This window comes from Cyprinus carpio, chromosome B23 (genome assembly GCF_018340385.1).
Source record: "Cyprinus carpio isolate SPL01 chromosome B23, ASM1834038v1, whole genome shotgun sequence".
NCBI lineage: Eukaryota > Metazoa > Chordata > Actinopteri > Cypriniformes > Cyprinidae > Cyprinus > Cyprinus carpio.
In genome coordinates, this window is record NC_056619.1 from 15,597,799 (window position 1) to 15,621,074 (window position 23,276).

The 23,276-nt window shown below is 36.0% G+C and overlaps 1 protein-coding gene across 1 annotated transcript; it reads left to right on the forward strand.

The window, feature by feature from the left end:
- Positions 1–85: 85 nt before the first annotated feature.
- LOC109104293 (receptor tyrosine-protein kinase erbB-3-like) lies at positions 86–23,103 on the forward strand. The gene is made up of 29 exons (XM_042750246.1): positions 86–585; positions 7,295–7,446; positions 7,530–7,710; positions 8,954–9,079; positions 9,827–9,889; positions 10,773–10,891; positions 11,033–11,174; positions 12,319–12,432; positions 12,649–12,766; positions 13,013–13,086; positions 13,206–13,296; positions 14,398–14,406; positions 14,746–14,942; positions 15,063–15,195; positions 15,272–15,365; positions 16,444–16,601; positions 16,719–16,772; positions 16,874–17,015; positions 18,140–18,259; positions 18,345–18,443; positions 18,524–18,709; positions 18,797–18,952; positions 19,482–19,593; positions 19,669–19,815; positions 19,904–20,001; positions 20,089–20,262; positions 20,596–20,661; positions 21,650–21,887; positions 21,977–23,103. Exons 1-29 carry the CDS (start codon positions 507–509, stop codon positions 22,774–22,776), a joined length of 4,242 nt encoding a protein of 1,413 aa, XP_042606180.1. The 5' UTR covers positions 86–506; the 3' UTR covers positions 22,777–23,103.
- Positions 23,104–23,276: the final 173 nt, after the last annotated feature.

Here is a 23,276-nt window from a genome sequence, read left to right on the forward strand (position 1 = left end):
CAGCTCATCACTTCGTGCAGAATCGCCCATCAGTTCGTGAGTCACGGGCTGTTGCTCTAGTTTCTGAAGGGTGGAGGAGCGCAGTGTTCATGCAGTGATTGGTAAATATCGAGCCAATCCAAATGTGAACAGCACAAGTGTACACCGAGGGAGTGGTGAACCTGCGTCATACCTTCAACTTTCCCTCTCACTCTTCTAATCTCGTTTTAGCCTTGGAAATTGTTTACTGTCCGTTGACTAAGTGGGAAAATCTGATGGCAAATGTGGTAGGCTACCACAAAACGGAACTTTTTGATCATACACACACCGCGGATTATTTGACAGGGACAACAGCCGAGGAAGATTTATAGAAGATTTTCATGGATATTTTATTTTAGAAAAAAAACTTTTTTCTCACCGGAATATCATCCACAGGCTGTCCATCTTCCTAGAGAGGGGAGCGCTTGGTGTCTGTGTTTCCGCGGTATGTCTGTGGGCTCGTGGCGATCCTTCACTCACGAGACGAGATGAGACAGCAGGTGCTCGCGCTCAGCGCGCTCGTGTTTCTCTGTGCACCTCAACCTGTAACTTCACAAACACAAGAAGGTAAAAAAAAAAGTGTTTGCATTTTGTTTAGATAATATGTATTATTGTTAATGGCGTTATGATAAACACGTATAATAATTACTATAGTTAATAGGATGGAATCTGTACCTGGCTATAGTTGACCAATAACATAGACATTAATTTTATGTATACGTAGCCTATTTATCTGTATAAAGCTAAGCAGGTGCTTAGATCGGTCACATGTTTGAAATCACTGCAGCTCATTTAAATAGTCCTCCTGTGGTGCATTTTAAAAGCACTGAGTGGTCCTTAAAACTCATGTAGAAATAAAACTGGCATATAAGCCTATAATGTTTTGCATGAAGACGTTTAGCATGTCAATGATGTCACTTCTTGATATGTGACTCTGGACCTCAAAATCAGTCATAAGTCGCAGGGGTATGTTTGTAGCAATAATCAACAATACATTGTATGGGAAAAAATGATCAATTTTCCTTTTATGCCAAAAATCATTGGGATATAAGCAAAAATCATGTTCTAGGAAGATATTTTGTAAATTTCTCACCGTAAATATATCAAAACTGAATTTTTGATTAATAATATACACTGATAAGAACTTCATCCTGACAACTTTAAAGGCAGTTTTCCCAATATTTTGATTTACATTACAAATTTTCAAATAGTTGTATCTCAGCTGAATATTGTTCTATATTGTGCTAACAAACATCAAAGCTTATTTATTCAGCATTCAGTTGATGTATAAATCTCAATTTCAAAAAATGTACCCTTATGACAGGTTTTGTGGTCCAGGGTCACACGTCAAAAACCCACTTGAACTTTCTAGACATCACCTGGCCACAACTGCCCCTACGTCTTTTTAAATGGTCCAAAAAGTGTTTAGAAGAACAATTTTGGGTTCCCCAAAGCACCTTTCAGTGAACTTTGTTTAAAGAACCATCTTTTCTGCATTTCCATTTAAAAAGTACCTTTTGCGCAAAGTGAACTATCCATGCATGTTAAGGTTTTTTTTTTTTCTCATCACTGGCAATAAATTACTTTTATTTTAAAAGTGTTCAGAACTTAATAGAGAATTAGCAAGGGTGTATGAGTGATTCGAGATGCGTGTGTGAGTGGGAAGAGCTTAAACATTAAATTAAGGGAATGGCTTCTGTGCCTTTACAGCAAGCTCTTGTGAACTGTAATAATAATAATAATAATAATAATAATAGGAAAATGCATGCTTGTACATTAATTAAGGGCACGGCTTCTGTGCCTTTACAGCAAGCTTTTGTGAGTCATGTTGACTTGATATATTGACACTCTTGAAATAATTAAACCAGCTTCTACTTAAACAGCTTCAGGGCAAAGAGCTCTTTTTCCTTCAGTAGCTCTTTTTCCACAGAACATTAGCTTTATGATTTCAGTGATGGCCAATCCCATTCTCTTACTTTTACCGCCAATCACATTACGTCACTAAGCTGAACAGAATAAGGTGTGGGACTGTAGTGCCATATCATAAACTGCTCTTTAATAACTCCTTTACAACCATGGCTCCAAAGTTCAGCCTCTTTTAAGCATACAAGAGGTTTGATAGGAAGGACTGGACTAAGTTAATAATGTAATCACGCTTTCCTTCCGGTGAAAAGAAGACTGGGGAGATTTTGATTGGTTGACATCTGCACCTACCCAATAAAAGCTCTCCTGAATAGTGCAATATCAAATCTGAAGATCCTGTAGATGTATGTATATAGGCAAAGCCTCGTTGTTTTAAAAGTCCAATGCATCACTTCATTTAAGACAGAAACTATGCATACGTCCCACTAACCACCAAACCTAATGGCCTCTGATTTGGAGCAGTCTGTACTTGCAGAAGTTGACGTGAATAGGTGTGGATGTGTGTTTTGGAGATGCCGTCTCATGCCGGCTCTTACTTCAGTTTGACACTATTACTATTTTCATGTCTTTCTCCATGTGTCTGCTAATCTATCTTTGCTTTCCCTCATGGATTCTTCCATTCACCATTTTTTGTCTCTTGTTCTGCCTGTCATACATGCTCAGTCCCCGCCCTGACTCTGCTATTAATGCTCATTGAGCTATAATCATTGTGCACTGCTGGATTCTATTGTATGTTCCATAGAGGCCTCTGCTCTCTATCCGTGGTACTGTTGACTTAAGATTACTTGTGTGAATGAACAGGACTCTATACATTATTAGCATCGAGACATCATGTGTCTGTGTGTATGTGTGTGTGTGAACATGCATATGCTATCTAGACAATACCTGATGTAATAGCAAATATGTATGCAAGTCATGTGGGTGTGTACACCTTTACACGTGCATGTATGCACAGGGTTTATATAAGGCTGTTTCTCAGATTTCATTTCATCATTTTGGATAGATAACAGGGATGCACTGATTAAAATTCTGGCCAGTACAATAATTATTCAATTATTCAATATTAAAAACCTCAACTGATTTGTCTAAAAAAATAATTGAATCCATGTTGTGATGCTTAAGAGAATTTAGGCACCACAATATTATATTTTACAGTATGAAGTATGGATAACTATTTATTTTGAGATCAAGAATGTATGTTTGTGTATGTATGTTTTTTGTATATTTTTATTATGTATAGTTATGTAGAGTATTTTATATAATTTGTTGTTTAATTTGGATTGGTTTGCTTGGGTGTTTTTGTATACATGATTAACCATTGCAGCATGAAAAATTAATCTTTTTATATCTGAAGGTGAACATATTTGAGTGGAAAATTTCCAGAGTAATATCAATTTTTTGATGTTGTTTTGTTAAAAAAATAATATGCACCTGACCCAGAAATGCAAAATAGTACAGTATGCAGATTTTTGGAATGCATTATGTGAGTTAAGATAGCACTTAAAAACAGAAGTCATCTAAAATGTAAGAACATGCAGAAAAGAGAATCTACAATTAAAAGTCTAATATTGGTCAATAAATATCCAGTATCATTTGCTACCAATCAAAAGTCACCTTTATTGTTCGATAACCAATATTGTCCCAATAAATTGTACAAGATAACATTAAAACTAGACTGATAAGATGCTTGAGTCAATATATAACTTATATTGCAAAAAATTGAAATAAAAGTCCACATTTAAAGATATAACACCAATTAAGATGCATCCAAAAAGCGCATCCATCTAAGACAAACATGCAGAATAGTGCATATATGTAACAGAAACCCATGTGACAGCACTTCCTTTTATCCATTCCCAGAACACATGCTACTATAACTCATCCCCTCCAGCCTCATTCCTGAGACTTTAAGAAGGGCAGGCGAGTGCATTTGACTGCTGTAGTTGTAAAGTCACTCAGTTGGGGATGCAGTAACATATAGAATAGAGTAGTGTAGAAGACAGCGGCCGCTCTTAGATTATGTCCTTATGTCCCCTTCTCTGGACTCCCCCTCCTCTTGATAGAGTACCACGCTCACACTCATCCTATTGTCTGGTTGCATGATCTCAGCCCTGCACACACACACACAGAACCACTGCCAATCACAGCTACACATTAACAGAGCCACACATTTATAGCTAAGTGACAATACTGTGCTTTGTTCGTTAATAATGCCTCTCTAGATCTCATGGCTAGATACAGCCTTAGGCCCCAGACATGCAGCTGAGCATTACACTCTGCCAGTCTCAGGAATATACCGTTTAACCCCTCGCAAAATGCTCCTGAAAAAAACTTTAGGGCTCAGAAATTTTAAAGATATTTTTTGTTTTGTTCTTCCCGAGTGTTCTTTGCACACAGTTAATATTTTATTGCAGCGCTTTGATGGATGGGTTTATTGAATGCGAATGCATGCAGGTTCACCAGCCAGAACTTGCTGAGTTTGTTTTACAATGTCATTTTCAAGTCCTTCTATGTTCTTAAAGGAATATTCCAAGTTGAATTCACACCCCACTGACATATTTGTGGCTGGCTCGTCCCACCTCTAAGGGCTGATTTCCAGAGTAAAACTCTGTGATCTGTGTTGTGATGGACAGGTTTGACTCAGATTCCGAGAAAACTCACTGTAGAAATTGATATCAAATCAATCTAAATTCAGTCTAAAAACATTGATGCCATTTTCTCAGGTTAGGTTTTTTCTTTTTAGAGCAAAACTCAACAGTAGCTCACATAACATTTTCACAGAGGAATTTGTGAAATCAGGTGCTTTAAAAACAATACAAACTATGCAATACATAACATGTTTTTAAGTATATTTGTATAACCAAAATTAAAAAGGTTCTTAAAACATTAAAAAACTGGATGTTATAAACCTTTTCCAAACATTCAAAAACAATGTTGTCTTCATTTAACATTATGGGACTGTTAGAAAAACGTTCTTATAACATAAAACTGTTAAGATCTGTTCACACCAAAGGCGATAATTGTAATGATAACTATAACTTAAAACATTAAAAAGTTTTAATAATCATTCTAAGTCTAATTCTATGACAGTTGTTAAGGCCACAACACAGCTATAATGGTAATATCACAGAGGAATGATATAATTAGAATCACTTTAGATTTTTTTAGCTGATAGATGATAAAAATATTGACAGCAAATCAGAATCCAGAGTATTTAAAGCGGCATCTGACAGAACTGAAGTGTGTGCTAATAATAAGCAGAATGATATCATCTGCATATGTGAGGTGTGTGGTGTTTGTTAGTAGTATGATGTATTATGTTGTTTTTTTTTTCATTTTGTTTATTTTTATTAAAATATTTGTTGTACTGAATTTAACCTGGAATGTTCTTGCTATAACTAGAACATAGCCCAGATTAGTTTATCATCATGTCTTACAAGACCAGAATCCCAAATCTGCTCGCATCTGTTGCAGTGCATGCTGGGTAGTCTCGAATGCCACAGTATAAAAAGAGTGTTACACGTACTGTCAGTTAAGTTATGTGCTCATGGTGAACAGTCCTCTGTAATACCTCTCTGCAGATGCACTGCAGTACACTCAAGAGTTATGGCTTAAGAGTCATGGAGACCCTTGTGTATTTTCTGGGTGGGGTGAAGGGAGAGAAAGACTTTTCTAACAGTTGTCATGTCTCTCTGTCACCTCGGGCCAATAACCCTGGATTCCATCTCTGTCTGAAACTGTTTCCCACTATTATTTTCTTCTCTTTTTAAGTCTGTTTGGGGACTTTCAGTTGTCTTGTACTACATGCTGACCTGCAGCTTCTTGGTGACCTCTGACCTTGCCCTCATTATGTTAATGACCTTGTGTTGTGGCCACTGTATGAAGTCTTTGTGTGCGCTGTGAGTGGACGCCTTGTGTGAAAGTAGCCACTTCAAAAGGGCTATATTTGTGTACAGAGGTTTCTTCTGCATCTTGCAAGAACAATCTCATACAATTGTGCTATTTACAAGAGGTTTTCAGCCTATATTAAATGGGTTATCACAAAGATGTATTCTGGTTTACTTACTACTTAATATGTCTATGGATAGCATATGATGAATACTATAGAACATTTTATTTGGCTGTTGGTTTGTAAATGGAAAATGCATGTACAGTTAATACACTTGAACTCAGAAGTCATGCAGGCAATTGAGTAGTACCATGACAGTAATGTTTAAAGCACACAGTATTAAACTGGGGCATAAGCCAAAACTGAGGGCAGGGCTGAAATTATTCTCTGTAATACACTGTAAAATTCATCAAAATTTTGTGGTTGGTAAGATTTTTAAATGTTTTTGAAGGAAGTCTCATACAGAACAAGGCTGCATTTATTTGATACAGTGAAATATCAATATATAATTACTGTGAAATATTATTACAATTTAAAATAACTTTTTTCTATTTTAATATATTTTAAAATCTGTTTTATTCCTGTGATGGCAAAGTTATATTTTCAGCAGCCGTCCAATAAAGTCCAATAAAAGTGCATAAATTCATCATTAAAAATACTCCACATGGCTCCTGGGGATTAATAAAGGCCTTCCGAAGTGAATCAATGCATTTTTCTAAGAAAAATATTCATATTTAAAACTTAAACTGTTTTCTCGCTTCTTCTAACTGTCATACGTGTGTTCTTGTGAGAAAAATATTCATATTTAAAACTTAAACTGTTTTCTCGCTTGGTGATGAACACGGAAGCACAGAGGAGAGAGAAAAAACAAAACACCTGTCATACGTGTGTTCCCGAGACAGTGGCGGTGGATAGTCATGAATTACAAATACAAAATTAAGAAATTTGTAAAGAAAAATGTTGTAGTTTTTTTTATATAAAACTTGGTTCTCGCGAGACTAGCATATTCTCACCAGAGCTTACACTGCACCTACTTCATCCGTTGGAATGCCACTCTCTCGTGAACACATGTATGACAGTTATAAAGTTTTAAATATGAATATTATTCTCACACAAACACAGTGATTTTAAGCCGTGTGGGGCACTTTTAATGATAGAAGGAGGTTTTTGGGCTTCAAAATCTTAAACCCCATTCACTGCCATTAAAAAGCTTGGAAGAGCTAGGATTTTTTATTTATTTTTTTGAAAAAAGAAAGTCATATACAACTAGGATGACTTGAGGGTGAGTAAATCATGGGGTCATTATCATTTTTGGTTGAATTATCCCATTGCATCCTAGCTGAATCAAAGTATTATTTCTTTAAAGAATGAAAATATATGATTTGTGACAGTAAATTGCTATTCAAATGATCCACAAACTCATATACAGCATAGTTAGATCAAATTATTTTCTTTTCCCACCAGTTTGCACAGGCACCAAGAATGCTCTGAGCTCCACAGGCTCGCCTGCTCAACACTACAACAACCTAAAGGAGCGCTACACCGGATGTGAGATCGTCATGGGCAACCTTGAGATCACACAGATGGAGAGTGACCTCGACTTCTCCTTTCTTGGAGTAAGAAAGTATTTTTTTTACACATATATATAATGGTTGATTTGGCCATAAGATAAAATACTGATCTTATGCTTCTCTTTTAGAGTATCCGAGAGGTCACAGGCTACATCCTCATTGCTATGAACCAGTTCAGCAGGTTGCCGCTGGACCAACTAAGAGTGATTCGTGGTAGCAGCCTGTATGAGAAAGAATGGGCCCTTTCTGTCTTCCATAATTTTGAGAGTCACAGTGGCCTGGAAGATCTGGGCCTCACCAACCTCACAGGTGAGATGAGATTGTAATAAACTGTTAGTGAGGAAAACATGCTAAACGAGTCAAAGAGATGTAACATTTGAGTATAGAAATGAGTCATTTGTCCAAATTGAACATGAAACCACAATGCAACCTGCCACTGCAGAAACAGAAACAAAATGTACCTGCTACAGTGGTGGCCAAAATTATTAGTACACTAGTATTTTCACCAGTTAAAGAATTGTTTTAAGTCATTTATTTCTATCTTTTGCTGTAGTGTGTCAGTAGGATATATCAGTTTACATTTCCATACATTCATTTTGTCATTAATTGTAATAATCCAGTGAGCTGGCTGTTGTCAGACTCTTTGTGCATACAAAAATTTCATTGGATTATTAGAATTAATGGCAAAATGAATGTTTGGAAATATAAACTGATATTTCCTACTGACACACTACAGCAAATATAGAAATAACTGACTTAGCTGGTGAAAATACTAGTGTTCTAATAATTTTGGCCACCACTGTATACTAGCTATAAGACAAAAACTCTAATTTAAATGTACTAAATAAAATTGGTGATGGATTATTTTGAAACAATTTTCACTCAGAAATTGCTAGTAAATTTCACAAATAATAACAAAGAAACAAGTTTTGTTGTTGAATTAAACATGAGTACAAAGGCTGAAGTAGTATTTTCTTTAAATGTAATCCAATAGTCATTTTTACAGTGTGGAAGAGAGAGTTTTTATCCATGTCTTGTACAGTTACCTTCTTAAGAAAAAAGAATGTGACAGCTTGATTTGGCATCAGTGGTTTGCGGAAATGTCTAGGAGTGTTTAGGAATCTGGCACATTTGCATAGTGTAGCACTGGCACACCCATGTCACTCAATAGAACAGAATACCATACAGAAAGGCCCTCAAAAGAGCTTGCGCTTGGCAGTAGTGTGTCTGTGTGTTTTGTAGGTCACATCAGCTGACTTGTTCAGACTCATCTGAGATGTTAGAAAGGGACACATATTGTATGTCTTCTGTGTTAGCTGAGCAAGCAGTATATTACTTTTTCTGCAGATCTTCTGAGACATTTACAAGAATTAGAACAACCCCTCTTTATTTTTGTCTTGACAGTAAAATGAAACTTAAAATAACTCTTCACACGTAATGTAGTGCAGTTAATAGACAATACTTTACACAAGCACAAGTGCAAACAGGTGTTTGTTCTATACATCACATGTTCTGGCTTAAATGAATCAGACTTCCTTCATTGGGTCCGCAGAGATCTTGGAAGGAGGAGTACAGATTGTCCATAACAGGAATCTCAGTTATGCTCCATGGATCAACTGGCGGGACATTGTCAGAGACAGTGATGCTCAGATCCAGATCCAGAACAACGGAAGAAGAGGTTTGTGCATTCATACCTTGATTGGGTGGTTATTGACTGAGAGTGTGAGATAGGTGTGTGTCACTCAATTATGTTTTGATATTCATGTGCAGAAACTGTTTTTGTCATTTACTTACTCCCATGTTGTCCCATCCTCATATTGTTGTCTTTCTTCTGTAAAACACAATAGGAGGTGTGAGGAAGAACATCTGAGCTGTTACTTACCAGATATGGAAAGCAGATGATTTGATAGACAAAAAGAGTGCCATAAAAGGCTTTCTGATGCCTTGTCAAATCTTTTTTTTTTTTTTTAAGATAATTTTTTTGGCATTTTGCCTTTATTTGGATAGGACACTATTTCTGAAAGGAAATGAGGAGAGAGAGAGAGAGAAAGAGAGAGAGAGGGTTAGTGAGTGAGAGAGAGAAAGAGAGAGAGAGGGGATGGGATTGGGAAAGGTCCACGAGCCAGGACTTGAACAAGGCAATGGCGCTATATGTTGGCGCCCCGCCCATGAGGCTATTGCTGCCAACCAAATCTTTTTTTTTCAGTCACTTAAATATATGTTCAAGAACCAATGTTGTTAAATGCCATTGATGTCACTGTTTAAAAATTGTTTTGATACAAAAGCACACAATGAGATAAAATGAGACAGTACGGGGTCAGAACCAAATGAGGGTCTGGTACTGATGACAAAATGTTCATTTTTGAGAGAATTATGCCTGTGATTTCATTTATTTAGATCATTGACCCCTCTGTGTGTTTCATAGGATCCTGTGATTCTACATGCAGAGAGTTCTGCTGGGGTCCACGTAAAGATCAGTGCCAGAAATGTGAGTAACTGAGAATCAGTTTTCAGTTTCTTTCAAAATTGTCTAATTTCTTAAAAAAATAAACATCTCACTGACCTCAAACTTTTGAATAGTGTATCTTGCGTTATATTTTGCCCAGTTTTTATTGTTTAATAACTGTCCCATAGGCACCGGTTTATGTTTGTGTTGGTGGGTGCCCAACCTCCATAACAAACACAACCTCAACATAACGCCTAAATATGAACTACTGATAATGAAAACTGCTCAAACACCATTTTATCCAGAATAAAACACTGTGCTTTAGATGTTAGTGAGTGTGCTCTAGCCTCGATGCACATACATTTTCATGTAGGCTCTACATTTGTCCCATCCATTGCTCTTTCAAGTGTGAATCCCACATAAATATGCAGATGTCATTCTCAAAACTTTGCAGTGTGTACTGTATGTGGCTGAAAGACTAACGTTTTGTACAAATTCTGAATGGATTTATATATAACCTAGAAAGCAAAAAAGAGCACTCCCTTTATAATCACTAAAAAGCTGTCCCTCATCTTAGTCAATCATGATATCATTAAGTTTTATTATAATAAGAGGATTCACAAGCTTGCAAAATTCAGCAATGGACAAAAACTCTGGTGTTTTGAGTGGTGAGTTGACCTCTGATTGGCAGTTGTGTTCAACATTCTGTGATTGGCTACACTGCTGAATGCTGCAAAAAAAAAAACAATGTAAATAGAAAGCTCTTGACGCTCTTCAGAGCACAAACACAAATATGCTCTTGATAGTTAGTCAGATTTTTTTTGCAAATATGATGGTAAACATAGAAAATCTTGTTTTTTGTGGTTTTTATAGCCTTTCCTAGTTTTTTGAATGTTGATACGAAGGTGTTTTGTCTGTATTTCAGTGACAAAAACAGTGTGTGCACCTCAGTGTCATGGTCACTGTTTTGGGACCAACCCTAATGAGTGCTGCCACACAGAGTGTGCTGGAGGCTGCATTGGACCAAGAGACACAGACTGCTTTGTGAGTACTAGCACCATTGCCATTATACTCTAATTGCTCAAGATCTGCCACATCTATTGTAAGAGATGATTACAATGAAAACAAAACAAAGCATTATAACAACCTTTTCTCAAGCTTTTGACTCTGATACTCTCCCAACAGGCCTGTCGACATGTCAATCACTCAGGCGCCTGTGTCCCTCACTGCCCTTGGCCCCTGGTGTATAACCGACAGACCTTTCAGCTGGAGCCCAACTCTGAAGCCATGTATCAGTACGGTTCCATCTGCGTACCCAAATGTCCTGGTGAGTTACGAGTGACTACTCAGTTTACCACAGGAGAGAGTTTAACTAAAGCATGAGCTGGAAAATAAATAACCTGTTTCTGAGGAAATGGTGGCTTGGTCGATAAAGATCCAGGATTGTAATTTAAAGATGGCTGGTTTGAAACCTGCTGGAAATGATGTATAGGTTAGTAAATTATTGTAAATGAACTGTGAATGAACTCTGGGAGCATTTAGTGAGAGATTTGGATGATATGCCTCATTTACAGTGCATCAGAACTGCACTGACGTATCCATGGAAGACCATGAACAACTTTGTAAACATGACACAAGTTTAAACAAACGCCAGATTTGAATGGTGCTACACCACTCCCCTCACTGTGTTGTTCTTTTTGATTAAATTTGTGGCTGGAGAGTCCACAATTAACGCTCGCCAAACACCACCTGCGTTGGCGTAGCAGGGTAAATAAAACACAGGAGAGATTACTGGTGCCATTTTTAGGAATTGCAAGATAATACATGGTTTTAAACCACAATGTATGATTTGTAGTCTTGAGCAACAAATCAGAGATACCAAGTATTCTAAAGAAAATGGACTTTAACTTCCCATTAAAAGCATATTCAGAAAGTCACAAAAAAAAACACTTAAAATTATTAATTCTTAACAATATTTAATTAAAATAAAAAATCTTAAATAAAAAAAAACATTTTACTTTAAAATAAATATTCTTAAAAAGTCTTTAAAAATGTATATGGTTTATAATTTTATAGAAACTCAAGCAACATAAACAAATCAAATCATTGTCACTTACCATCAGAAGTATATACAGAAAACAACAGTAGCAAAAAACTAATTATTCCTTCAGAAAATAAAATAATTCCTTTTGAAAATGTAAAAAAAAATACATTTATTTTATATATTATAATTTACATAATTTTTATTTATAGAAATTATATGTACAGTATATGTATGTATATGTTTCTATATGTTTTTGTAAGGATTTTTAATAGACAAGGGGGCTCTTCTTTGAGGACTGTGTTTGTATATGATGCTGTAATAATAGTAGTTTACAAAGCACATTAAAGAAAAAAGAGAATTTTAAGACACATTGAAGAGTGTGGTATGTAGAATGGATGCCCTTATCCTCTTTTTTTCTTTTTTTCAGGTCACTTTATTGTGGATGGCAGTGCATGTGTGAGTAGTTGCCCTCCTGGTAAAAGAGAAAAAAAGAAAAATGGCATTAAGCAGTGTGAACCTTGCATTGGCCTGTGCCCCAAAGGTAAAGTGTCCATCTAACCATTAGATTCTCTGTATGTATGTACTGTACATGTGGAAGAATTGACAATAAAGCAGACTTGACTTGACTTGACTTGACTTGATTTTTTTGTTTGTTGTGTAAATGTGGATGAATTGAATGTATGGTTGTGTTTATTTGATTTGATTTGATTCATTTGGTGTCATGTGGCCCCTCAGATTTTTCTCTTTCTCTGTATAGTCTGTGAGGGAACGGGAGCCAATCATAGACAGACAGTGGACTCCAGTAACATAGACAGCTTTATCAACTGTACCAAGATCCAAGGAAGTCTACATTTTCTGATCTTAGGTATCAAAGGGTAAGACACAAACATAAACACATCTTTCAGCCATAAACAGTCTGTGCTATATTCCAGACCTTTGCCCTGTAATGTCATCGAAAGCTTTAATTAGGCCTTTACATGTGATTCACAGGCTATTTCTCAGCTTAGATTGATTTCACATATTATTAACTGATGAATAAACAAAGTTGATTGATGAGCGGCCACAGGGAGTCCATTACTGAAATTGTTTATGCTAATATCCACACTGTTCTTATTCTGCAGAGATGTCTATCATAGCATACCACCTCTGGAGCCTGAAAAACTCAAAGTGTTTAACACTGTCAGAGAAATTACTGGTATGCTACTTTATTTTAAGCTTAAACTGATTGTTTTCTGTTTGTGTTTTTGTTGCTGTAGTTTTTGTTGCGTTATTTCGTGTCATGTTGTGACTCAACAGTGTGTTTGTGATTTGTAGGAATTTTGAACATTCAGTCTTGGCCTGATGAACTCAGCGATCTGTCTGTTTTCTCCAGTCTCACTACCATTCAGGGAAGGTCTCTACTCAAGTAAGTCTGAGAGTGTGTAGGTGTGTGTGAGAGTATGGGATTCATGTGTGTTCGCAGGGTTCAGTGTTAACCTTTGGTGAATTATACTGGCCATTAAAATGTATATACTGTATTATTGTTATTCCAAACTTTATATATATCGTTCTATATTTGTTCTATTGTTCTATGTTATATATTGTTATATAGTTTTTTGTTTTTTTACTTGTATTGTTCAATATTGATGCACATAACATTTTGGGTCAGATTTGGGTCAGAATATGTAGTTGAAAGAAGTGTCTTGTGCTCACCAAGACTGCATATTTGATAAAAATACAGTTAAAATAGTAATATTGTGAAATATCTTGTATTTATATTCTGTTTATATTTTAATTTATTTTAAAATTTAATTTATTCCTGTGAGGCACAGCTGATTTTCAGCGCCATTACTTTTATGCAATTGTTGAAAACAGTTCAGCTTAACATTTTTGTGGAAACTGTGAGTTTTTTTTTTCTTCAAGATTTTTTATTTTAAAGTTCAGAATAGCATTTATTGAAATAGGATTCTTGTAAATCTAGAATACTGTCACTTGATAATTTTTTTAAATCATTTTATTACATCCCTGATTACTAAAAGTTTTAATTTCTTTGAAAAAAACTTACTCATCCTAAACTTTTAAATGGCAATGTATATATCAGATAATATTGAATATCTAATTGTTTACACTAATTAGTAATTGTAAACACTCCTTTTACCACTATCTAATGCTCACTTAAAGTAAATCAGTGTCAAAATAAATATCCATTTTTTGTAATGTAAAATATAATTTTGATGCCTAATATTACTTGAAGCATTTAAAAAGATTGATTTTGGATACTGTGTGTGTGTGTGCGTGCGTGCGTGCGTGCATGCAGTTGCACATCAGTCATTATTTTGTGTATTTTATCCCAGTCACATCTAATCTTAATCTTTAATATGTTTGTCGCTCCACTAAGTGTTTTAATGCTTTTTAATCCTGCAGTGATTAACATTGTGTGTGCGTCTCACCATTGTTTTTTTTGTGTTCCCTGTGTTTTGTATGTTACTCCCCTCACTCTCCACATGTGCTTATGTCTGTCCCACAGCCGCAAGAGGTATGTACTCCCTGCAAACCGCAAAACTAACTGTCTGAAAACCGGTATTCCTGTACTGCTCTCTCTCAATCTCTCAGTGCACAAACATTGTCTTTTTTCGGCTTTGGGTTCCAAGAAATGACGGCAATATTCCTGATGAGTTGTGAAATGTTTCCGTAAAGATAAGAGGGGCATGCATGAACACATATTCAGGGTCATGAATGGTTCATCTTCTTTCGTTTTGTAATCTGGCATGGGTTCTTATATATAAGTTCTGAAGGGAAATCACTGTGGATCTGTCCCTTCATTCGTTCTCCCTTTTTTGCTCCAATTTCTTATTCATTTCATCCTCTCCAACAGGCCCTTCTCTTTGTTGGTGATGAAGATTCCCTCCCTCACGTCTCTAGGACTGCATTCCTTGCGTGAAATCAGTGATGGCTGTGTGTACATCACTCAAAATAAAAACCTGTGTTATCATCACACCGTTAACTGGACCCAGATTGTCACCAGTAACTGTGATAATGACATCAAGGACAACAAACCCCCGATCAAGTGTGGTAAGTAAAGTTAAGAATGCATACTACTTCTTTCACATATGCATGTTATTAATTTGTCGTCCATCGTTGACTGGTACACAAACAGTCCTTTGTTTTGAATGTCTGTGTTCATGTAAACAGAGGAAGAGGGCCATGTGTGTGACCCACTGTGCTCAGACTCAGGATGTTGGGGCCCGGGGCCTGAGCAGTGTTTGTCGTGCAGGAACCACAGTCGGCATGGCACCTGTGTATCCCACTGCAACCTCTACTCTGGGTCAGTGTGCTTGGTAGATTTATTGTAAGTTTATTAAAAGTTGGGACAGTGTCTGAAGGACTGTGTGTGTCCACAGAGAGCCACGGGAGTTTGCAGCACCAAATGGAGAGTGCCTTGCTTGTCACCCTGAGTGTTTACCCCAAAATGGAAAACAGACATGCAAAGGAAAAGTATGCAACACTTTTACTTAGCCTAGCTGTCCACAGGGGGAACATTTCAGTATTGATATTGTTGTTAATTTTATTCAATTAAATAAAACTGAAATAAAATATAAATATTAGATGAAAATTGTCTCTTTTTTGCCAATATTTAAAAAAAAAAAAAAGCTAAAATATACTGATTAGCAAAATAACTAAAAATAAAATTAAAATGAAAAATATTAAAATAAATAAATGAATATATAAATAAATAAATTCAAAATATTACTATATGAAAATCCTAATAGTATATAAATAATACTAAAATAACATTGGTGCAAATGTGGCACTAAAATAAAATGCAATTCAATTAAATTAAGACTGATTATTTTTGAAATTGTGACTCATTTGTTTATTTATCAGTTTTGATTATTTATTTTATCCAAATTTGGGGCCCCATAGCTGTCTTCTTCTCTCATCTTTATATATTTCATCTATCAGCCTGTAAATCAATTTTAGGCATGAAGCAACTCTATTAAAAGCTTGAATGTTCAGATACAAGTTCCTGTTCCTGTGCACAAGTCATATCCAAGCTTTTGTAGTCTATAAAATAACACAGTCTGCGTATCTTCTTTTAGTTCAATTTTACCCCAATTAGAGAACATAGGAAAATAGCTTAGTTTTTTCCCGACTTAGATCTGCTGTTCTTTGTGGTTTATTTTCTTAAACTTTATAATGTTCAAGTCTTTGTTTTTGCCTGTGCCTATTTGACACATTTTTAATCAGCCTCTCACATCTTTCTTATTGTATATGATAGTGCTAGAGGGTGTTATGATGATGTGAACAAAACTATTTTACGGTAAAAAAAAATTCCAACCCACACACTTTCTGTGTAATGTCTGCATGTTCAGTTGATTACAGTAACCTGCCAGACAGGCTTTGCAGGCTCTTTGATTCAGAGCTGTTCATTGTGCAATACATCACTTTTGTGACAACAGTGACTTAATAAAAGAAATTCATGCGAACTGTTTGTCTTAGCACAGGTGCTTAGTTACAGGAATATTTGTTCTACTAATAAAAGTTTGCATTTTTTTCCTTTTTTGTGCTTCAGGGTGCTGATCAGTGTGTAGCATGTTCGAACATGATGGATGGCCCTCACTGTGTTTCTACTTGTCCTAATGGAGTGAATGGGGAAAAGGGTCAGACCATTTTTAAATATCCAAATGCAGAAGGTCATTGTAAGCCCTGTCACCTCAACTGCACAAGAGGGTAAGTCATGCTAAAACTAATGTGCTCTACAGGTGTCAGTTCCAATTGTTCATTCTGAGAACACTGTGGATGAAATAAAAAAAAAATTAACTCGTGGTCATTTTGTCCCCTCACCAGATGCTCAGGCCCAGCACTCACAAACTGTTTAGAGCTCGACAGACTTGTGAACAGGTTAGTAGTTAGCGCCCTCTTCTGGTTACAATCAGAAAGTACAAACGTTGTCAGACGTAAACATCAATTATGTTTTCATTAACCAAACACCTTCCTCTTAGTTCTCAGATCGCAGGTATATCAGTTGCTGTGTTTGCTGGTATCATCGTGCTCCTGGCAGTGTTTGTGCTTGGTTTTCTGTATCGCAGAGGCCTGGCCATCCGCCGCAAAAGAGCACTGAGAAGGTACCTGGAGAGTGGTGAGGTGAGCCGTTTCATCTGCTTAAATACTAAAGAAAGCACTTTACTTAACCTACATAAAAGTAAAAAAAAGAATGTACCGTGCATTTTTAAATATATCTTTACAATCTATACAATAGCTCAGATTTTTTTTTTTTTTTTTAATGAATACATGCTTTTTTTAACATTTTACTATGTTTTCATTTGTTAACTTTAGTTAACCTAATTATTAAACAGGAACTACAAATGATTAATACGTCTACAGCATTTATAAATCTTAATTAATGTTAAGTTCAACATTTATTATTACATAAACACATGAATTGAGATCAAAAGTTGTATCTGTTAGATTAGTTAATGTCCTGTGAACTAACGTGAACATGAGAGCATTTTTATAAAAGTTTTAGAGACAAAGGCTAATAAATGCTGTAAAATCCATAGTTCATATTGTTAGAGCTTGTTAGTTAATGCATTAATCATTGTTAACAAATGAGAGCTTATTGTAAGGTTTACCAAAACTTTTATTAGGAAAAACATATTAAATTGATCAAAAGTGATTGTAAGGTAATAGTAAATAAGTAAAAACTAAATGTTATTGTTTCAAATAAATTCTGTTCTTTTAAACTTTCTATTTGTCAATAAATCCTGAAGACAATTTATTATGTAAAACAAGGTTTTCATAAAGATATTAAGCAGCATAACTGATTTCAACATTGATCCTAAAATGTTTCTTGTTCAACAAATCATCACATTATAATGATTTCTGAAGGATCATGTAACACTGACGGCTGAAGTAATGGCTGCTGAAAATTTGGCTTTGCCATCAAAGGAATACATTTTATTCAAAAATATATTCAAATACAAAACATTTAGTTGTAATAATATTTTACAGTATTACTGTTTGTACTGTATTTTTAAGCAAATAAATGTAGCCTTAGTGAGCATGAGAGACTTTCAAAAGCATCAAAACATCAGCCCCAAACTTTTGTACATACAGCAAAGCTAGTCTAGATTAACATTGTATTGTATTAATATTAAGTAACTGAATAAACATTGCCTCCAGAAAGTATTTGTGATACTCTGTTGATGGCCACTGTACTTCCTTGGTTATCAATATTAAATGATGGATTTCCTCCTGTCCTCACACAGAGCATGGAGCCGCTGGATCCAGGAGAGAAGGGGACAAAAGTGCATGCTCGCATCCTAAAACCACAAGAGCTGCGAAAGGGCAAACTTCTGGGCTATGGAGTCTTTGGGACTGTGAATAAGGTTGGAATGACTCACACATTAAATTTACCTTTGCTCAATTCAATCTCGAGCTGAGTTACCTGAACTTAAGTGACTTTATCCTCAGGGCTTATGGATTCCTGAAGGAGACTCTGTAAAAATCCCTGTGGCAATAAAGAGCATCCAGGACCGCAGTGGCCGGCAGACCTTCACAGAGATTACTGATGTGAGACAATAGCTTGCAATAATGTACATTCATACATATGTTGCTTCATGCTTTCATATTTATCTTTCACCTGTCCACAGCACATGCTTGCGATGGGAGGCCTGGATCACCCGTATATAGTGCGTCTCCTTGGGATCTGTCCAGGAACAAATTTGCAGCTAGTCACCCAGCTCAGTCCTCAAGGATCCTTACTGCAACACCTTCGCCAACACAAAGACCGCCTGGATCCCCAGCGTCTGCTCAACTGGTGTGTGCAGATCGCAAAGGTGAGATGACTGAAGATGAGAAATAGCGTGTAATACAAAAGGTATTGGAGCATAATGTTTATACACAACATCTGTATGTATCTTTAGGGAATGTATTATCTTGAGGAGCACTGCATAGCCCATAGGAACCTCGCTGCACGCAACGTGCTGCTCAAGAGTGACTACATAGTACAGATCTCAGACTTTGGGGTGGTAGACCTGCTGTATCCAGATGATAAGAAATATGTGTACAGTGAACACAAGGTAATTTACAGATTAAACTTCTGATACACTACTGTTAAGTTTAGTTTTTTTCATTTATGCTCACCAAGGCTACATTCACGCATTTAAAAACAGTAAAGCAGTAATAATTTAACATTATTACAGTTTATACAAAATTAAAACATTTTTTAATTTTATAATATATTTTAAAAAGGCAATCTGTGATGGCTAAACAGCCATTACTTCAGTCTTCAGTGTCACACATGATCCTTAAATCATTCTAATATGATGATTTGTAACATTTTTATTGTTATCAGTGTTTAACGCTGTTTTTCTGCTTAATATTTTGTGGAAACTGTGATACATTGATTCTTTGATGAATAAATAGTTCAAAAGAACAGGAGTTATTTGAAAATATCATATTTTAAGTCTTTACTGTCACTTTTGATGCATTTAATACATTATTGCTGAAAGTATTAATTTTAAAAAAGCCTTTCAACAGTAGTGTATAAAATTAAATAACATTTTTAAAAGAAATATATGAAATTAATATAAGTTGTTATGTTTTAAGAAATCTGTTGATGTTTTATGTTGGTTTATTTTTAGTTTTTATGTTTTATGGATGGCATTAGAGAGCATCCTCTTCAGAAGATACACTCATCAGAGTGATGTGTGGAGCTACGGTGAGTCTCAGTGCTGTTGAATATAAGATGTTTGAATCTGTTGAGTTTTTTTGAAGTTCTTCTTGCTTATTCCAGGGGTGACTGTATGGGAGATGATGTCATATGGAGCCGAGCCATATGCATCCATGCATCCTAATGATGTGCCAGGTCTACTGGAGAAAGGAGAGCGACTGGCACAACCACAGATCTGCACCATAGATGTCTACATGGTCATGGTCAAGTGTAAGGCAGATTTTAGACACATTTAATGATTTAAGATTTTAGGCACTGATCATCTTTATAAAGACAATTTTAACCCCTCTATCCTCAGGCTGGATGATTGATGAGAATGTAAGGCCTACATTTAAAGAGCTCGCCAGTGAATTTACGAGAATGGCAAGGGATCCACCACGATACCTTGTGGTGAAAGTAAGAAAACAAGATTTTATTTGAAAATGTTCACCAGGAAGCAGGTTTGTGATTGCTTTTAACATTGACTTCTGTGTCATAATGTAGCCTCCTCAGAATTGCGTTGGTGCAGATGAAAGCCACCAACGATATGTTAAAAGCTCTCATTTAGAGGCAGATGATGATGATGATGATGAGGTATTGCAGGATGGGTTTGCTACTCCTCCCCTCCAGCTGTCACCAACTAGAAGTCATTCTCGCCTCCGTATGGCCTCCTACAAGGTGAGATGTCTGCAATACACTTCAACAAACATTTTTTTCATGTTTACACTAAGTTTGGGTTCAGTGAGATTCTTTGATGTTTTTGAAAGAAGTCTCTTATACTTACCTAGGCTGAATTGATTTGATGCAGTAAAAAAAAGTAGTGTTATGAAATATTATTACAATTGAAAATTGAACATTTTTATTTTATTCTATTTTAAAATTTAATTTATTCCTGTGATTGCTAGCTTAATTTTCATCAGTCATTACTCCAGTCTTCAGAGTCACACGATCCTTCAGAAATCATTCTAATATGCTGATTTTTTAATTGAAATCATTTTTCTCTCTGTTCAGAGCACCACAGAACACACACCACCGATAGGCTATCTCCCCATGACCCCAGGAGAAGACCATAGACAGGTCAGCTTTCATATCATCTTAGTTATAGATATAACTTCAGACTTTTTAATTATATCACAGTATGAACATGCATTAGATCAGGGGTTTTCAAACTTTTTGTTGCAAAGGATCCTCTTATATTTATACTGTGTAAGTGAAAGCAACATTAAATAATAGTTTTTTATTACTTATATTCTGAAATATTTTTGATTTATTAAAATATTATATTACCATTCTGGAGCAAAATAATTTATCTAGAAAATACTGACTTTGCATTAAGCAGTGGTTTCAGCCTTTTTGATTCAAAGGACCCACACAATATTCAAATATTCAGTATTTCTGGGAATTCCGTTACTTAACTAATAATTTATTTTGTGACTCCAGAAGTGTAATATACCAATAGTTACTGAGGTAAAATATAAAGAAATATGATCTCAGTTTTGAGAAACATTGTTATTAAAGTGTTATATAAAACAAAAATAATGTTTTCAGTTTATTTCACATTTTCTCGTATAGCACTTTTTTAACAGTTAAAGGGATAGTTTACCCAAAAATGAAAATTCTTTCATTAATTACCCTCGTGTCGTTTCGTTATAAAATGAAAATTCGTTCGTTTTTGTTTGGAAAATAAATATATTTTTTTTTGATTAAGTGAGCTTTCTGACCCTGGATAGATTTGTGATCCTGCATAGACACGTTCAAGGCCCAGAAAGGTAGTAAGGCCATTGTTAAAATAGTCCATGTGACATCACTGGTTCAACTGTAATGTTATAAAGCTACGAGAATACTTTTTTTGCACAAAGAAAACAAAAATAGCAACTTTATCCAACAATTTCCTCTCTTCTGTGTCTTCCGTTCACAAGAGCACCACAACGTAAATGTATACCATGCTGTACTGAACCAAACCGTACTGCTCGGAGGAAACAAGCTTTTGTATATGTATATATACAGTATTTATATATGTATATATAAGAATATGAAGTAATCTGTTTGTATTGTTCCCACACAGATGAGAGCCCAGAGGAGAAAGACGGGCTCAGTGAGGACAGAGTCAGAGTGCTCAGAGGGCAGAGGAACCATGGTGGACATTGAAATGTCTTCTCAAACAGGCAGCCTACGCAGAGGCCGCAGCCGTATGGACAGCGCCTACATGTCCACCGGTGTGTCTGTGGCCTCAGATCCGTTTTCTTCAGGTCTGGAAGGTGCAGACGAGGACCAATATGGATACGTGTTGCCCACAGAAAGAGGTAAACCAATACTGGACTCACAGTTTCTGTTTAGTCATTATTGAAACTCAGCTGTATGACATTTTTATGAGACATATCTTCTCATTTAGATTCCAGAAGCACTGTTCCTCATGGTAGGACATCCAGAAACTCCAAGAGTGCTCCACCAAAAACAGATGTACAAGAGTATGAGCTAATGAACAAACGGAGCCCTCGGCTTTCTACTTCACCCACAGACAGCACTGATGGTTCATCAGCACTGTGCAACCCATCCTCCTCTGCTTCTCCCTACACATGCAGCATTTCACCACAGAAGAGAGACACTGACTCAACCCAAACCGAACAGTCAGAAAAGGGTGCTAGTCCGCCTGAAGGGGACAGTGTGGAGCCTGCTGCTGCTGCTGCTTGTGAATACAGTCTGGTTGGAACATTAACATGTACTGACGAGAACCAGTCTGAGAGCAGCCCTGTAGAGGAAGAGCCACCTACAGAGCCACGGCCACAAGAAGCATTGGTCGAGTATGAATACATGGACATACGTACAGACATAACCCAGCAAAACAGTCCCGCGAGCAGTCCAGATGAAGTGGAGAGTGACAGCAGAGAAGCGATTTACCAAAATGTAAGTGCAAGACATAAGGACAACGAGGATTCTGATCTCACTACACGGCACAGTGAATATGTGGACATGGAGGCTTCTGGAAGAACTGGCTCTGAGGACAGAGATCAGGTTGATTATCAGAACTTTCCGGTAAAGGGAAGACCCGTTATGAGAGAGGAGCCACAAAATACTGGTCTCAGATCCTACATAAAAGTGTGTGCGGGAGTGGAGGCACAAAACACTTCATTTGACAACCCAGACTACTGGCACAGCAGACTTTTCCACAAGAAGGATGCCGTTTGCACATAATTATTGACTTCATCTGACTAACATGAACAATGTGATGGATCAGTGGTGGAAACAGAATGGACTGGCAGTTTCTAAGGATGTATATCTGCCATGTGTTCAGTATTTGAACATATACATTTATGCTAAGGTGCCAACAAAATATTAGACTTTATTATAGTATAAAATCACTTGTCTTGTTGAAGATTGGCCTACCTCCACTTGTGTGTCTCTGATGTGCAACTCCTGTGGTTTTGTATAGATTTATGCTCATTTTTTAAGACGATGATTTTATTATTGTAATTATTGTATATTGATTTTTCTCTGTCAGTAAAAGTAATCTTTCAAGTTTATTGTCTCCCATGTTTAATTGTGATTATAGAAAAATATTTAGCTGTCACCAATGTTTTGTCAAGTTAAAGCAGGTCATTACATTAAAAATATTTCATTTAAAATGTAAAAATAATTTTATATATATATATATATATATATATATATATATATATATATATATAAAGATATAA

What these genes read in the sequence shown, in the direction of transcription:
- LOC109104293 (XM_042750246.1), top strand. Translation starts at nt 507, where the DNA reads ATGAGACAGCAGGTGCTCGCGCTCAGCGCGCTCGTGTTTCTCTGTGCA. An exon ending in TAAAGATCAGTGCCAGAAAT is followed by an intron (nt 9,890 to 10,772) that starts GTGAGTAACTGA and finishes TCTGTATTTCAG; the next exon opens with TGACAAAAACAGTGTGTGCA. An exon ending in GAGTGATGTGTGGAGCTACG is followed by an intron (nt 19,594 to 19,668) that starts GTGAGTCTCAGT and finishes TGCTTATTCCAG; the next exon opens with GGGTGACTGTATGGGAGATG.